At 34.5% G+C, this 18,114-nt stretch overlaps 1 protein-coding gene across 4 annotated transcripts in view; it reads left to right on the plus strand.

The window, feature by feature from the left end:
• LOC132791960 (homeobox protein invected) overlaps positions 1-18,114 on the plus strand; it is a 59,943-nt gene that overhangs the window by 22,106 nt on the left and 19,723 nt on the right. Inside the window, exon 2 of one of the 4 annotated variants that reach the window (XM_060801115.1) lies at positions 49-424. The exons of the other annotated variants lie outside the window; for them this stretch is intronic. Coding sequence (XP_060657098.1) covers positions 49-227 — 179 coding nt within the window. The 3' untranslated portion in view covers positions 228-424. Of the gene's footprint in view, positions 1-48; positions 425-18,114 lie in introns of those variants that run through there. 4 annotated transcript variants of the gene reach the window in all.

Raw genomic sequence — 18,114 nt, forward strand, 5'->3', positions numbered from 1 at the left:
CATTAATTCGACTTCTGTTTTTCTGTTTTTTTTTCTGTATCTTTGCAGGTAATTGGCGTTTATTTATTTATTTATTTAATTGTTTGCTTGCTGCCGATGTTGATGTTGATGTCGATGTTGATGTTGTCGCTGAGCCTTCAACTTCAATTAATTGTACAACTTGCAGTCAGACAATTTATGTGCACAACAACTTCGATACCAATTCCAATTCCAATTCCTATTCGTAAGTATCTGTATCTGTGTATCTCTGTATAGAGAGCTATGTATCTGAGCTGAGCTGAGCTGCGTTGAGCTGCGCTGAGCAATTGTGTTTTGCTGCCGCAAACGATTTAATTGCCTTTTTTAAAGGTTAAATTATTTTGTAGTTTATGTTTATATTTGGTATTGATTAATTGCAATTGACTCTACCTCCCAAAATTGGCCAATCACTGAAATTTTGGAATTTATTTTTTACGTTTTCCGTTTCTTTTTGTTTGTTTTTTTTTCGTTGTGTTCCTTTTTTTGCTATAATGTTTTTAACATGTCTATAAAAAGGCGGCTTGTCGTGCACAATCGCCGCAATCAAATCGTTTAACCACAAAACTCACGCAAAAAAAAACCATACTATATAAAAAACTAAATAGAAATACGATTGCGATTGTGAATACGAATATGAGTGCGAGTATGAGTATGAGTGTGAGTACTTTGAGTGGCAAAAAGAAGATGACGAAATTCTTATGACAGTTGTCCAAAATCTGTTCTAATTGATGAGGTCACACGAGTACAGTGAAGCCGCACTATGAGGGAAAATATAAAGCATTTCAATACGCAAATAAAGAAAGCTTATATTGCGTTAGAAGAAACAAATTTATATACAACTAATTTTAAATGAATAACAATATAGAACATAAAAATTAAACAAAATATGAAAAATAAAATGATAAATTAAAAATAACTATGAGTAAAACTTACGAAAGAACTTACGAAGATAAAAATAAATACGTATTAGTAAATTTGTAAAAATTAATAAAAAAAAAATAAATTTAAATTTAATATGATAAGAAATGTAATAAAAGGAAAAAATAATTAATCAAGAATACATAATATATTAAGAAATATTAAAAAAATGCTAAAAATAACTAATCAAGAAATAATACAATGAAAAGTAATATAAGTATAAATGATAAAAGAGCAAAAATATAAAAAATATATATAATTCCAGAAAAAAGTATTCACATTTATTGTTATAATAAAAGTTTCTATAGTCACTTCATTATTTACTTGGCACATTGTAAAAAGAATATAAATAACCAGAAACAAAATAGTCTTATCATCATCACTCTAATGAAACATTCATTAAAAAATGGGTTTTTCCCATACAAGTATGATCTGTACTTTGTATACTATAAGCAATTTATATATTAGAGAAGAAAGAAAATACTCAAATTTAAAATTGATTAAATTTAAATTTCTAAGCATTTTTTTGTCGCGTAAATTCTGAAGAATATTTTCCATAGCTTTTTCAGCCACCTTAATTGTGCACTTAGTGTCAATACTCACTGTACTTTGTGCTTGGCAAATTATGCAAGAACATCTTGTTGACAAGACTCTGATTGTTCAATTAATACGAATATGATCGGAGAGAGAGAAAAGGACTGAGGAGAAACTCCAGCTGAGTGAAATGAGTTGAGCTGAGGAATGTTTTCTGTCCATTAACAAGTTGTCCCCAGAGTCAATCATTTGGGTTACTGTTTTTTGTATGATGATCCTGAATGCAATTGGCAATTGTCATGGTTTTGTGAAACATCTGCCTGAGATGAAGCTGGAAAGGGAATGGAAAAGGGAATGTAAAGAGGGGAAAGGGAGTCAGGACTAACAGCTTCCTGCTGTGCGCATTTGCATTTATACATCGTAATCATATTTTTATTATTCGCAGTTAGTTTTTCAGTTCATGTTGCCAGGTTGGGGCCTCAATTTAAATGATTTAACTGCCTTTGATTGAAACATTTCATTACGAGACGAGACGGCACAAGATGAGAGTACTCAGGCTTCCTTTTGTTTCCTGCTGATGGGTCTCAGTTTTTTTTTGGTTTTTTTGGGGATTTAAATAATTGGATATGCGTGTGGTAGCTCAGAATGATGTAGTCAGACCCACATCTGCATTTAGTTGACGTTCTCCAGAGTGTTCTCTCTCTCTTTCTCTTTCTTGTGGCGCCTTTTAAGATGCAGCTGCAGCTTTAAACTGGCGCCTGCCTTAAACTTGATTCACATTTGGATCTTTTCGCTTGCGGTTTATCGCATCCCCATTTGTGGGAAGCAACTGTTTTAGTTGTACGATTTGTGGTTTTACCCTTGGGGGCAAACTTATTGCCGCATTCCATTCTCAACGCTCAACTCTCGATTCTCGACTCTCGACTGGACTCCACATAGTTTTTGATTTGCAATTCAAATTGCGGTTTCACACACTAATTGCAGTTTCGTTTCTCTTTGATCTGCTTTCAATCACTTCACATCACATTTAAGCCAATTTATTTAATTTCAAAATTAATCAAAATTAAACTACAACTTAATCAAGAACTATTCAGTTGCAAATTGCTCTTTGAATTAACTTGCAAGTTCTTTTTGAAAGTTGTTCAGCTGATGCAATTTTATGTGAGATCTTTCTGCGATTCTAAGAATAAACTTTACGATTTTGACAAAGTTTTTAATTTTCTAAAATTTAAAGAAAGCTTTAATGTAGTTGTTAAGATAAAGCTCTTATGATAATCCCAGCTTAATCAAACAATTTTAGCTTTCGGCTTCCATTAAAAGACAACAAACAAACAATGTTTCTTTCGCACATTCGCCTTCTGGGTGGTCTTCACTTTTTAGTTGGAACAACTCGAAAGTTGGCTTGAAACACGTGTTAGAAATGTACGACAACTCTTTTTAACACTTTTAATTTCTTTTCCAATGTAAATGTACAAATTTAAATACTTTTAAAGTGTTACGCGCCTTAGCAATAAAATGTTTGCTTCTTAGATGGAAATTGGCTTAAGGGTTGGTAAAAATGAGAGAGCATAGAAAACTTTGCAGGGAAGAAATTGGGTAGTTAAGAAAACAAATTTGTGGGAAAGATTGAAATAAAGTTTATTTTATTGATAAGGCCACACATATTACATAATGTTTATAACTATTTATTTAATGCAGCAAACTAGAATTCTGTAAATTTTATTTGCTGAAATCTTAAGCTGCAAAAATCCACTTCGGGCTTCGGATTTCATTTTGTTTTGTTCAATAATTTGGAAAACTTCTGAAGTGTTGAATTAAACACATTCATTGATTTTGTATTCTAAGTATTGTTGAAGCTTAAAAGTAAGCTTATCTTAGAGCTTAATTAACTATTGAATATACTCTTGAATTTATAATATATTTAAGCTCAGTTACTGAAATCCTTTTCTTGAGATATTATCGCTAAAAAACTTTGTTTCCGCTTGTCCGTTTGGCTGTATGAACACCTAGATCTAAATTGTTAAAGAAATACTTGTCTATGGAAAAAAATCTACATACAATGGGTCAACTAAGAAAACAACTAAGCTTTGACTGAACTTTTAGGTGCTCTATTTGGTATTTTGAATGTAGCTTTCTTACTTCTTTTTGAACATGTTTCATTAAAAAATGAATATAGAATAATATAGAATAGAATAATATTCAAACATATAGAGTTGTGTTATATTTTAATTATTCATAAAGCACAAAGTAAGGATAACTCACGTGCCTTTTAAATTTAGTTACTGAAAATTGTTTCTTATAAAAATACCTTAAACTTATTAATTTTGTCATATTCTATGTGTTTTGCAGAAATTAAATTATTTATTAGAAGTGTTTATTTAAGAGACATTTGTGTTTTCTTATCTTTGTTTTAATTGGCAGGGATTAAAGAATAATTCACCACATTTTAAAATTAAAAAAAAAAGAAGAGAAATGAGAATGAAAGTAGCTCAAAATCTATCTTATATTACAAAATTATAGATTACTAAGAAAAAACCTTCGCTTAAATAATATTTGCTCAACTTACATATAAATATAGCTATATTCAATGCAAAGTATTCGTGTTATACTTGAATACATATGTCTTTTTATGGTGTTTTTGCATCGATTTTATTGCATTGTATTTGTCTTTTTTATTTTCCATATGAAAATGTATTTATGTTTTCCTGCATTTTCACGTTTTATTTATTTCTGACTGTCTGTTGGCAATGTTTTAAACTTAATGATGTTGTTGCGAGTATGTAAAGTTGTTGTTGTTGTGTCGTGTGTCGTGAGTCGAGTCGAGCAGCAGCTGAAGAACATTTTCCAGTCGCCATCTCCCAACTTCAACTTCAACTTCAACTACAGCAACAACTTTAGCTACAACTACAACATCGACTTCAGCTCTCCATCTCCATCTCCATCCCCAGTTGCCAGTTCCCAGGTGTTGAGCCAGTTGCTGCAGGTGTGCGTGTGTGTGTGTGAGTGTGTGTGTTGTAGCTGTGTTTTGACAAACGCGTTTGTTGGCCATGTTTTGTGCCATTGGAGCAATTATTATTTATTATTGTTGTCGCTGCCGTTTCGCAGCCAGAGACAGGTGTTAATTGTTCACGTTGCAAGAACCTCAAACTCAAACTCCAATTTCAACTCCAATTCCAACTCCAGTTTCGAATTGAAGACCTGAAGAGTTGGCCATCACTCAAATGTTAAAATGTATGTGCCACACATTTCTTTTGGCTTACACATGTAATTACCACATTCGACTGTGATTCGAAAATGGAGGTTGAAGTCACTCGTTTTCTGTTTTTTTTTTGTCGCCATAATTATTTGTTGCATTAATCATCGTTCGTCTTGTTGAATTGCCACAGCAAAAAAAAACAAAAACAACTATAACTACAACAAATCAACTGCTAAATGACTCAATTCATTTTATTAATCACTCATAATTAATGTGATTAAAACAATCGAGCAATTATAATAGAACCTTGATCACAAATGACACGACTTTGACTAAATCAACAGCTAAAATTGGTTGCCAATTAATTGGCTTTGTTATACTCGTTAATCAAAGCGCAAAATAGTTTGTAAAGATTGTGGTAAGCAGAAATATGAGAGGAAGTGAAGTGCATTCTATATATTCTTGAGACGATATACCTATGTCGATCTGTTCGTTTATCTCAGAGACTATAAGAGATTTAGCTGTAATTGTTTTTAAACCTTTTCTTATATACCAAATATATATTTTAGTATATTTCAGTATATTTTCGTTAGATTTATTTATTTCTTTAAAAGGTTAGATATAATTAAAATTAACATTAACATATTTTTTAAGCACTGGCTGCAAAGGCCTTCGGTTTATCTTTGGTATATTCATTTGGCATATTTATATGGTATATACTACAGCACTGCATTGCTTCTATTTTATTCCACTCTAAACTGTATATTTCTTAGTTGTTTTTTATACCCGCTACCCATAGGGTAGAAGGGTATTATAACTTTGTGCCGGCAGGAAATGTATGTAACAGGTAGAAGGAGGCATCTCCACCCTATAAAGTATATATATTCTTGATCAGCGTCAACAGCCGAGACGATCTAGCCATGTCCGTCTGTGTGTCTGTCCGTCTGTCCGTATGAAACACTGGATCTCAGAGACTATAAGAGATAGAGCTATAATTTTTTTCGACAGCATTTGTTATGTTTGCACGCAGATCAAGTTTGTTTCAAATTTTTGCCACGCCTACTTCCGCCCCCGCAAATAAAAAAAATCGAATAACAAGCCTAATTTTAAAGCTAGAGTTACGAATTTTGGTATATACAATAATTACTATAGTAGTTATGATTCCTGGTTGCGATCAGATAAAAATTGTCGAAGTTATTAAAGAAATACTTTTGTATGGGCAAAAACGCCTACTTACTATGGGTCTGAGTTGCTTTGGCCGACAATCTGGTACATTGTGCCGTCTATGGTATATTTTGAATGGTGTACTATATCGATATACCAAACATATCATTTGGTATATTTTTAGTATTTTTAGTATTTTCGGTATATTTTGAAAATGATACCGCAATATTTTGCCTTTATTAAAAATGGGTAGCGGGTATCTCACAGTCGAGCACACTCGACTGTAACTTTCTTACTTGTTTTACATATTTTTAAAGATCAAAAACTTATCGTTATACTAAATAGATTTGAGTATCATTGATTTGTATTAGTCGACCCCTTTGAAATTTGTCTTCTTCTTTCTATTTTTCGGATAGTATTTTTATATAGTATATTTTTATAATACAGTATTATTTTCTTATAATTTTTAATACGCCTTCAATCCAATTCAAAGGGTTAAAATAAATATCAAGGATTCGCCAAAGGTCCGTCTTTTAGTCAGTGCGAATACTTAAACATATTCATTTCATATAGTATTTAAGTCAAAGTTCTGAATTCTATGTGTTATTTATTTTAATTGCCTCAAATTCTTTAGCATTTACCTAATAAATTCCTTTACGTTTCCACAACAAAGTATTTCACTATCGAACTAGCTCAACTTTAGCTTTAATTCTACTTTAAATTGCAGCGCAGTTAATTAACAAAACATTTCGTATAAACTGCAGTTCTTTGGAAATTTGAAATGAGCATTTTGGTAAGTTTCAACTTGGCCAACAGCTGAATTTGACCTTCCCATTCAATTAACTTGAACGTAAACACAATTTGTGGTGTGTGAGCTATGTGAGTGTGTGTGTGTGTTAGCATGTGTGTATGTGTGCAATGTAAAATCCATCAGCGGCTAAACGGCGAGCTGACAGTTTGTTTGTGTGTCTAAGCGTCGCATTCCCAGCGGCCAATGGCTCAAAGAGCGACGAGTCGATTCATCTAGAGGGGTCAGTTGGGGAAGGGGGGGAGGAAAGGAGCAAGGCAGGTTGATGGGTTGAACAAGTGCAGGCAAATACAGAAGAAGAAGAAGAAGAAACAGCAGAGAGCAACGTTGAAGACGCAGCAGAGAAGAAGAAGTGCAACAACAACTGTGCCTGTGGCATGTGGCAAACGAGGCACGTTCGTAGTGCAACGAGTTAAAGATTTTACGCAAAGTTGGTAGTCTAGAAAATACTCTTTAAAGAAATATACATAATAGATATTTAAGAATTTGAAGAGCGTGAGACAATTAAAAGATTTAAATAGCTTTCTTATAGACAAGAGATATAAGGAAAGAATAATTACATATAAATTAAAAAGAATATCGGGGCCAATATTTTATTCGGTATTTATGCAGTATTTATAGCTTTATTGGAAGTATTTACTGATTGGGTAGGAGATACCCTGAAAATGCCAAATTTTTGTTGTTGAAAAGTTTAGAAAACTGTAATTTAGAAGTTAAATTATGATTAGTTATCAACGTTTTTAATAGTTTACCATAAAAAACCTGTTAAATAGGCTTAAAACTTTACATTGCTTTTAGTATTCTAGTAATTAAAAATCTGTGTAAATTAATAAATATGTTATTTGCTAAGCAAAATGGTAAAAATGTTCACATAAACTTGAAAGCAAGTAAAAAAGCTACAATCGAGTGTGCTCGACTGTGAAATATTCGCTACGCATTTTATATATTAGCATATTCATGATATATGAATAATAAATAAATAAAATAATGTACCGCAAAAATACTGAAATATACTAAAGGCTTCCTTAGGTATATCGATATATTACTACATTAAAAATATACCATGGAGACCATAATTTATGTACCAGAAATATAACCTGTGGTATATTTCAATATTTTTCTATATATAATTTTGGTAAATATTGCCGCTTTTTTAAAATTGGTAGCGATATATTTTTGTATTTTTTCGGTATATAAATTTGGTATATTTTTCCGCTTTGTTTTTTTCTTTTTCAAAATTGGTATCTCACAGTCAAAGACATTTGGCTGTAGCTTTCTGTCACATTTTTTTCTTTTAATTATTTTACAATATTTGTTGTTGCTCTAAATTATTAAAGAATATTGTCATGATACTGTTTAAAGTGAGAATTTCTATGATAGTAAATAATTTTCCTATTTATTTGAAGTTAACATTTATTTAAAGCTAAGAAGCTAAGCAGAAAAGCGCTTTCGGATTCCTTAATTACAGGGTATGCGGGACAACTTAAAAGCCTGCTCAGGCAGATAAATGTTAAACGCTTTTTATGCGCAACTGACAAACGGCAAGCGAATAAACAACGCTTGAGAACGCAGGCAAGTGGAACCGGGTCGACTGAACTCCACTCAACGCAAACGCAACGCATCATTCCCGTTCTCATTCGCATTTCCATTCCCCACTCTCTCCTGCCCCAACTACGCCCCAAGGTGGACAACTCGTCGACAATGATAGCGACTAAATTGTGGGCGGCAAATGTTGTGCGTAACAAAATTGTCGTCGATTTGTTGACATTCAATGGAGGAGACTAAAGTAGAATTGGGTGACCAGAGAAGGGGGCGAGTTTGCTTTATGATTATATGATTACATGGCTGTTGATTAAGAGAGAGAGAGAGAGAGAGAGAGAGGGAGACATTAATGTGAGGACCACACGTAAAATGAGTTATTCTTCACTTTGGGCCAACTGGCGGGCAGCGAATGTGGCCAAATGTTTGTCATTAAAAATCCATTAAACCGGCAACGCCCGCAACTGTCGTCAAAGAAGCTTGTAGCAAGCTGAAGTAGAAGAAGAAGAAGAAGAAATACGACAGCTTGGGTCAAGGCCCAAAACTGAGAAACTATTAAACAGAGTGAAAGAGTGTGGTCAGCTGACTCACGCAAAGAATTTCCTGACTAAACAAAAAGTGCAAGTGAAGCCCGCAGTCGACCACCAAATGAGTTCCAATTGAGTTCCACTTTCGTAGTAAGCCATTAAAAACGTTTTCAAAGAGTGCTGCCAGCTATATCCATATCCAACTCCAACTCTGTATTTCTATGTTCCTCTTCCTTCGTCTCGATTTCTTTTTTGCATTGACTCCCACTCTTAGTGCTCTTTGAGGAGGCCACCCACAACGATGCTTTGGGGACTGAATGTCTTCAAAGCAGACCGCGCAGAGATTTGCAAAAGTATTTCACAACATGAGAAATGTGACGCAAAAGATGTCACAAAATGCAGAAAACACTTAAAGCCCAACGATGAATGGGGATTGAAAACAGTCTGAAGATTGCAGACTGAGTGTGTGTGTGTGTGTGTGTGTGTGTGTGGGGGGGGGGGAGACAAGACGCAGATAAATCAAGCTGTTACAGTTGCAGTGGACGGACAGACAGCCAGACTCATGTGTGTCTAGATAGATAGATAGGGAGACGAACAGAAAAGCGTATATCCAAGGAAAGGGCAACGGACAGACAGACAGACGGAGAAGGAGAGAGATGAAGAAGCAGTTGAATAGATCTAGATCTTTTTCATGAAGTGACACTGTTCTAGAATATGCATATAGTATTTACTATATGTTACTTAAAACTTCAACAGTGCACTATAGGAAAATAGTGTAATTTTTAAATATTCTTTGTTGTTCCACATTATCAAATTGAACTTTTTACTGAATTAGAATTCTTGAAGAGCTCTAAAACATATTTTTAAACATTTTTGGACTTCATTAGTGTTTTGTTATTTATCAAAATTTAAAGCCTATCTATCATATAGCACCTCTAAACAAAAATTGGCGCAATATCTTGTAAACTTTTCCGTGAGTTTTATCTTGAAATTGTAAAAAAAAACTGTAGTGTTAACTTTAATGTGCTTCCAATTGTCACTTAGTTATTGAATACATTTTCACTCTTTGAAATTTCTTATTTCATATTGACTTTTTATATTTTGTTATTATTTTTCAATTGATAGCAAACTTTGTATTTTGATGAATACAATTGTTTAACAACGTTTTAAAACAAATGTTTTTTTGAACTCATGTTTCAATGAAAGAAATACTCAGAATTTGAGGTTTGCTCAAGAATTATTAAGTAAGGACTTTTATATAGAAAATAAATTGTTATAATGTTAAATTATGTGCATAGAACAATTACTCTTTTAGAAAAGGGAATGATTATAGATATGGTAAGATCAGCGATCAGAGCTGAATATACTTTTTGAAATTGCATTTAAAATATATTTTAGTGTCATAAAAATGCTTTCTGGATATCATCTTATTTGAGTCAAAAGTTTTGTTCAGTATCTCAAGAAATTCATAACAAAAGAATTATTTGATTTTATTTATGATGACATATAAGAATAAGATCATATTATTATAGAATACTAACTACTATGATCTATTATTTAGAATACGGAAATCCTTATTTATTTATGCCACCTTTTATACCAAATTATATAATATTATTTGTGTATTTATTAAGAATAGTTGTCAAAGGTTTTCAATACTTCCTTTTACAAATATGTGTATGTGAATATATTGTACTCTACTCGTAGTTTATTGCACTCTTACCCTAAGAGAACAGCGTATTCAAAGACTGCAAGGGAACTAGGGAAATATGCCACACGCATATAAATCAGGTTGTTGCAGTTGCAGTGGCAGTTGTCTCCAATTAACTAGGCAAAAGACTCGCTCTACTGTTGCATATATGTATCTACGCCTTGGCAGCCACTGTGTGCGCCTCAAATCAATCGAAATCGATGCCACAACAACAGCAGCAGTGGCAACAACATTGAGAACGAGCAACAACAACGACAGCAACAACAACAACAACAACAATGCAGAAGAGTGAGGCGCCAGAGCGACTTAATTAAGTCATCAAGCAGAAGGCAGGCTAATTGGAGATCTGTGCCGCGATCCCAGTCCAAGTTTCCCTACGTTGTCCCTTCCCCATCCCCATCCCCTTTCCCATCTCCCGCTCTCTATCCCTTTCCCTGATGCTGTCTCTTTGTGCCTTTTGCCACAGCTACTCGTCGTCTCAATGACCAAAAGACGCACCCGCAACACAACACAACATAATAATGAAGATAAGCGAGGGCATCATCGGCCTGCTGATGATCATCGCTTGCTTTGTTGCCCTCGATGATTCAGTACGTCAGCGCGGACCACACACATGTCCACACACAGTGAAGAAGAAGAGGAAGAACAACAGTAACCAGCAGATCCATGTCCATGGCCCCAGCTAGGAGTTCCCTCTCTGCATCGCCAGCGTGTGACTCACTCGGGAGCCCAACGACAAACCGGACTCGGGAGCTGTCGGCGTCAAAGTTTTGGCAAATCCGCCAACAATGGGAGCAGCAAACTGAGCTCAGTTCCAGTCGCAGTCGCGATCTCAGTCTCAGGACCACCAAGGAAGCTCTGCACTCTGGCAAGCTGAGCATCAGCCTGCTTTAGGGGTGGTCCAAGCTCTGCTTCTGCTTCCTCTTCTTCTCCATCTCCTTCTTCTTGTTGCTGATGTTGTTGTTGTTGTTGTTCGCTGCTCGACTGGCGGCTGTAAATGAAGGCCGCAAACGATAGTCACAAAACACTGTGCGACACAAAAACTATTGTAATATGCTTTGAGCAGTGTTTTTTGTTGTCGTTGTTGTTTGTGTTGTGTTCGCTACGTGTAACCATTTACTGATGACCAGATTAGCGATCTACACTGTGCAACAATTATTTAAAATGGAATATTAATTTACATACTTCTTGTGGGAAAGATTTGAAAGACAATCTAAGGGAATGACGAAAATTAAATTTAACTTTTTTGAGAAAAACTAAGAAAAGTTTAAACCTAACACATGTAGAAGTTTAAGTTTTAAATTTTTAAATTTATGTTAGAATATTAATATGGATACATAATTTATTATTGTAAAATATAGGCATATTAGGTAAAATGAAATTGTTTAGAGAGTATGGAACATAAAAACCAAATTTCCTTCAACTTTCATGTAATTACTTAGATAAAAAGGTAAATTTTGGAGTCGTTTTCTAATTGGAAAATTTGAATACATTAAAAATACTAAACTTTAGTATTAAACTCATACAATTATGAGGTAAAACGTATTTGTTGAGAAATTTCTTTCATCCTTTCATTACTTAGACAACAAGGCAAATTTTTCAAAAGGTTTTCTAATTGTGAAATTTGAATATATTGAAAATACTGCAATTTAGTATTAAATTTATACAATTATGAGACAGTCATAAAAATGAAATACCAAATTTTTGCAATTAAAATAAATTGGGGTAAATTAAGAGCTCAAAAGAAAAACTATCCTCAATTTAATTTAAAATTCCCTGAGAATTTTTATACACAATTTTAAAATCGAAGATACTAACTGAACTACAAGTATCATATTTTTTTTTATCCCAATGCACTCTTCGTTTGTTTAAACGAAACATTTCTATGGCAGCGCAGTGTAATTCACCTGATATAGATAGTTGTTGGAGCTGCTTCTGTTTTTTGCTGTTTTGTCATTCTCGATTGATTGCGGATTAGCTGCTGTTGCTTTTGCTGTTGATGTTGTTGCTTGTTTTTGTGCCCGAGTTTGTTTTTTTTCTTTTTTGCGTGCTCTTCTTGTTGCATTTGCATAATACCATTTGCGGTTGACATTTTTATTAACTGGTGGGCGCCATGGAAGTAAGCTTACGAAATGTTACGTTATCGTTAACCCCCTTTACTAGTGTTGATGAGGAAAAGAGAAGGGGAGAGTGATGGCGAGCGCGATGGCGAGAAAACTGGTGAGAGGGGGGAGAACTAACCATGCCTGACCACACGCAAGCAGCGGCCATAAATATTTACCCTCAATTGTAATTACAAAACACCGATAGGCATCTCGCTCTCGCTGCTGCTCTCCACTCTCCGCTCTCCTGTGTGTGCGTTGCGTTCGCTCTTCGCAACTTGTGGGGGTTGCATTCGCAACAATTTGCATTTCTGCGCGCTTTGGGGAATTAAACAACAACGCAAACTCCTCAAAGTACAGCGCTGCTAGCCATTCCTCTGTCCCCTTTGGCCCCTTTGGTCGCATATAATTAAGCGCAGCCTTTTAAATTGCAAAGCATGCAAAGGGCAGCGAGCTATAAGACGCTGCAGTCGTCGCAGCAGCAACAAAAGCAGCGACAGCGGCAGCTGCAACTTGGGTGGTCTTCTCGTTGTCAAAATGTGTGGTCTTTATTAATAACAGCAAGAGCGCGACAGCGGCGGCGGGGAGACAGCGGGCGCTGTCGCCAATACAAAACGGATGTGCACTCCCAACAGCAACATCGCAGCAAGGAGAACAACAACAACAACTACAATACATATGCGCGTAATCTGCACGCTCTCTTGCACTCATTCGCTGGGCTTCGAACATGTTCGAGGCGCATGTTCGACAGAGGAGAGCGCGCTTTAACGATCAACTCAATTTGACGATTGCCGTTCTCGCTTCCCCCCTTTTTGTTGTGGTGTAGTTGTTGTGCTTGTATGTAGTTGTAGTTGTAGCTGCTGCTCTGCTTGCCTTGGCTGTAGTTACTGTAGTTGCCTTGTCTTGTGTTGCTTTGTGTTGTTGGTTTTTGGGGCTGCCGCGGCATTTACGCCTTTGATTTTTTCCGCTCAAATGGGCAGAAGCTGCAAATTAAAACATTTTTTTTTGCGCTCAACGTTGTAGATGTTGTTGTCGCTCTTGGTTCGTTTGTATTGCTGTTGCTGCTGCTGTTGCTGTTGTTGTTGCTGATCCCCTTTTTACAGTTGTTATTATTTTGTCTTGTTGTCCGCCAGTCGTTTTGTTTGTTTTTTGCGCCTTGATTCTTTGTTTGCTCTGCTGATGACGATCATTTCGCATTAAGTTTAATTTAAGTTGAAATTAGTTCGCTAATGAACTCATCATCAGCAGCAGCAGCCACGCACTATCTGTCTGTCCCTCTCGCACTCACCCCAGGCATACTCTACACACTAAGCTTATGGCCTTGTGGCTGCATTTTGTGAACTTAAACTTGTGAGCTGCCAAATGTTAATGTGTTAATTAAGCATGTCACAAACAGCTTTGCTGTAGGTCGCTCATAAGAAGAAGCAGGAGAAAGAAAAGGGCAACAAGCATAATTTGAGATTTCGTATTAAAGTGCAGCACATGCAGATGTGACAACAACTCAACCGAAAACCTTCAACATATGTCCCAGAATCTGAGATATTATAACAGAGCATAGGCGACCTTTAGTTGCTCTTTACGCAAAAAACATTGGGTATTGAATGAAGCTAAATTACTAAATTCCTTATAAATTCATATAGGGTTTGGAATATTTTTAAAATTTATTTTTATTACCTTACCTTCACTAATTGTCCATTTCTATGTAAATATAATAGTTTGGTTTGCTCTTAGTGAAGTTTGCGTGGCTTTTACTCCTTCACTATTACAACAAAACTTTTTTTGGAAATTATAAAATTTTTGATTGAAGAAAAGTTGATGAATTTTTTAGCTGTAAATAAAGAATTCAAAAATTTACTTTAAAATAAGTAAAACGGACTTTTTTCATTATTTAATTTAATGAACGTAACGTAAATAATCTTAAAAATCGAGTGAAATAAATTAAACACTTATTTTTAGAAAATGCAAAGCTTAGAGAACTTGAATTCGTGAACTTTCTTCTGAACTCATATTAAGTTTTATTTCTTCTATTATCAATTTTATTTCATTAACTTATTATTTATGCCCATTCAAATATGATATAAATATAAATAATATATTCTCTTCATTTATATGGATATCCATATCGTTGTTTATAGTGTTCTCCTTTTTTATAAATTTTTAAGTTCCACACATACTTATTTTTTCTTTCAATTCGTATCTTATCAACACTAAACTTTTTTAACTTCTCGTCTTTGGCAATATGCCCAAACCAGTGTAGGGTATTCAAGTGCGAGGAGGAAGCTTTAGCCGTGCTGCAGCTGCCACTTGCCACTCTGCCTCAGTCTCAGCCTTTGCCAGGGCTAAGTGAGACGTCTTCGTCTGCAGAAGACCAAGACCCAGACCCAGTCTGTAGTCTCTGTTCGCAGTACAAGTGTCGTCAGGGCCAAGAGGGCAAGGAGAGGTGAGGTGGCAAGAAGAGTGGAGAGTGTGGAGTAGGGGATAGGGGGAAGGGGCAAGGCGACAGCCGTCTGCTCATATAAATTTCTAGCACGCGTGCAAGTAATTAAGCCCAAAGATGAGACATCTTTTTGTGTCTTTGGCTTACACGGATCGCACACAGACACACATACACACAGACAGACACTGAGATACTCGCACACACACTCTTACATACTCTCATGTAGAGCGAGATGTATCTGATATCTTATCGAACATGTTCATCGCCGGCCTGAGAAAATGCAGCGCCCCCCTTTAAGAATTATTGTCATGACGATGCACACATAATTAGTTGGGATCACCCAAAGACAGAGAGAGAATGAGAGTTTTGGAGGGGGGGAGGAATGTGGAGAAAGTATGTGGCAGTGGCATGCGGTATGCGGCATGCGACATGTGGCAGTCATGTCTTAGTTGATCCATTAATGAAATGCTAATGACAATTGAACTCCATGCGATAAGCAAAGTGCATTCAGCCATTGAAAATCTAATTGAATTGAACTCTAAAGATCTAACAGAGATTCCTATGAAGTTAGTTGAGTTTAATTAAACAGGCTTCAACAAATTGATATTTTTAGTATATATAAGGTGCTATTGATTTTAACTTATGGTCAATAATAATACAGATATCAGTTGCAGGTTTTTCCATGCCATACACAGACTAAATTTGTTTTTACATTTTGGGTCAAAGTATATTTAAGTACAATCAAAAAAGAAAGTTAAAGTCGAGTGTGCTCAATTGTAAATTGTGAATAAAAGCAATTCAATTTAAAATATACTGAATTAATATACCCCAAAAATACTAAAAATAGACCATATGCTCTAGTTATTATATTAACATATTCATTGGTATATACAAGATTCAAAATATATCATTGAGTGAAAAATATACCAGATTGTCAGCTTAAGAAAGTAAGACGCTATTGCAATAAGATATTAACATATTCATTGGTATATACTACATTCAAAATTTACCATTGAGTGAAAAATATACCAAAATAAGATATTAACATATTCATTGGTATATACTACATTGAAAATATATCATTGAGTGAAAAATATACCAGATTGTCAGCTAAAGAAAGTAAGACGCCATTGCAGTAAGAGTTTTTCCCCATATTAAACTAAAACAGGTGTGTTCAGCTGTGACTATTTTTGAAATTAAAGCAAAATAGTGCGATATTATTCTTAAAATGAGCAAAATTAATAAAACACAAAATACTAAAATATACCAAAGGCTAAATATGGTGTATTTATATACTACTACATTCAAAATATAATAAGATACAAGTACAAATTCAACCAAAGCAACAAAGACCCAACTGAAGCATTAATTTTATGTCATATCAGAATACTTATCAAATAAACTCTTAGAATTTTATTTGATCGCCACCAAAGAGCTCTGGAATTATAAGTACTAAAGCTAAGGGAATCACAAAGTTATGCAAAATTCCTTCTATCCCTTCTACCCAAGAGTATTGGCAATTTATAAATTAGAAAGATGTATAAAAAATCAGCAGATTTGGTCTTGAATTTATTGTCTAGCCATAAAATAAATACCAGCGAATATTAAACAATTTTAACAATTGTGATTTTTTGTCCTTTTATTGTAACTATTATTTTGCAATATTACAAAATCTTTTTGAATATGCTTCAAATTTATTTCGACTCATGTACATTTTTGCTGCTCTTCCCCACACTTCACATAAATCAAATAACTAAAAAGCAGTTTTTTATAAAACTTTCGCATTTTACAGGAAACATAAAAAAGATTTAACAAAGTCGTAAAAAATTAAATTAATTTGCCATCATTCCGATCTAGTTCATTGTGCTTTATTCGAATGCTGACGATGCACTCTCGTTTGTCTCTCATGCATTTTGGTTGATTAATGCGATTGAATATTGCATGGATTTTCCAATTTTCCGGCTGATGTGGCCCACAAACGTGGCTGGGGTTATAAATTGCCAAACAGAGACAGACTGAGCGAGAGAGAGACGGAGAGACATATAACATTTACTTTCTATGCGGAATTCCCGGCATATTTTATGGCGCTAATTTCTTTATTCATGGCGCCATCAACAACAAGAGGCAAGTTGCAAGCTTGCAAAAGTTGCAACAAACGCCTCGAAATTCATTTCGCTTTGGCTGCCTCTTAATGAGTGTGGCAGGTTGCACATTGTGGATGCAGCACATGCAGCAGCCAAAGACAAATTTACTTGCATGCCACAAAGTCCTTCGTGTGGCACCCCGAGTCTCTCCTCTCGCTCTCGCTCTCCCTCTCTATCTCTCTTTCTTTGTCTTAGTCTTAATTGCGTGCATAAATTGTTTCAATTTCAATAAAAATGTTGCACAACTGCCCAGATCGTTCAGCATCAATCAATGTGAGAAACTCAGCCTCAGACTCGATTCGATTCGAATCGAATCGAATTGAGTTCGAGTATTGTAATTAATATTCTGTGGCCGTGCAGTCTACTCGGCAACTCAGATACTTGGTCGAGAAACAGCTGCAGATACAGATACATTTCAGCTACAGATACATTTGTGTGTAGCAGGCACATTAGCGTGTTAACAAGCCTTTCAGTGGCAGCAGCAAAAACAAAAATAACATGTGACAATTGCCAACTTTGAATAATGAATGGCTTCCGAATAGAAACAAGTAGCAACAAAATCTGCTCACGAGCTTGATCGACACAAAGATACTTGCTTAATAAATTGTTGTGAATATTTCAAAATTTCTTGATAAATTAACATTTCAATATTTAAATACTTTGACGCAATATAAAATATAAATGTCTTTTCTATAAATACTGTTAACGTATTCAATTCGATGTTTATTATTTCAAGTTATAATTGTTATAAAGTTATATTTGAATTTCTAGTAAGATAAAAAGTTTCTTTTATATTTATAGGATTTTTGTATTAATTATATATTTTTATTAAATATCTTATTTCACTATTATGTTAAAATTTTATATCATATTTTACTACTATATCGAAAATAATAATAATATAAAATAATATATATATATAATAGATTAATAATACTAATCTGAAGATGGATTTAATAACTTAATTTTTATTTCACAAGGTTAAAAAATAGTCTGATAAAACGCCAAAACGAAAT

This window comes from Drosophila nasuta, chromosome 3 (genome assembly GCF_023558535.2).
Source record: "Drosophila nasuta strain 15112-1781.00 chromosome 3, ASM2355853v1, whole genome shotgun sequence".
NCBI lineage: Eukaryota > Metazoa > Arthropoda > Insecta > Diptera > Drosophilidae > Drosophila > Drosophila nasuta.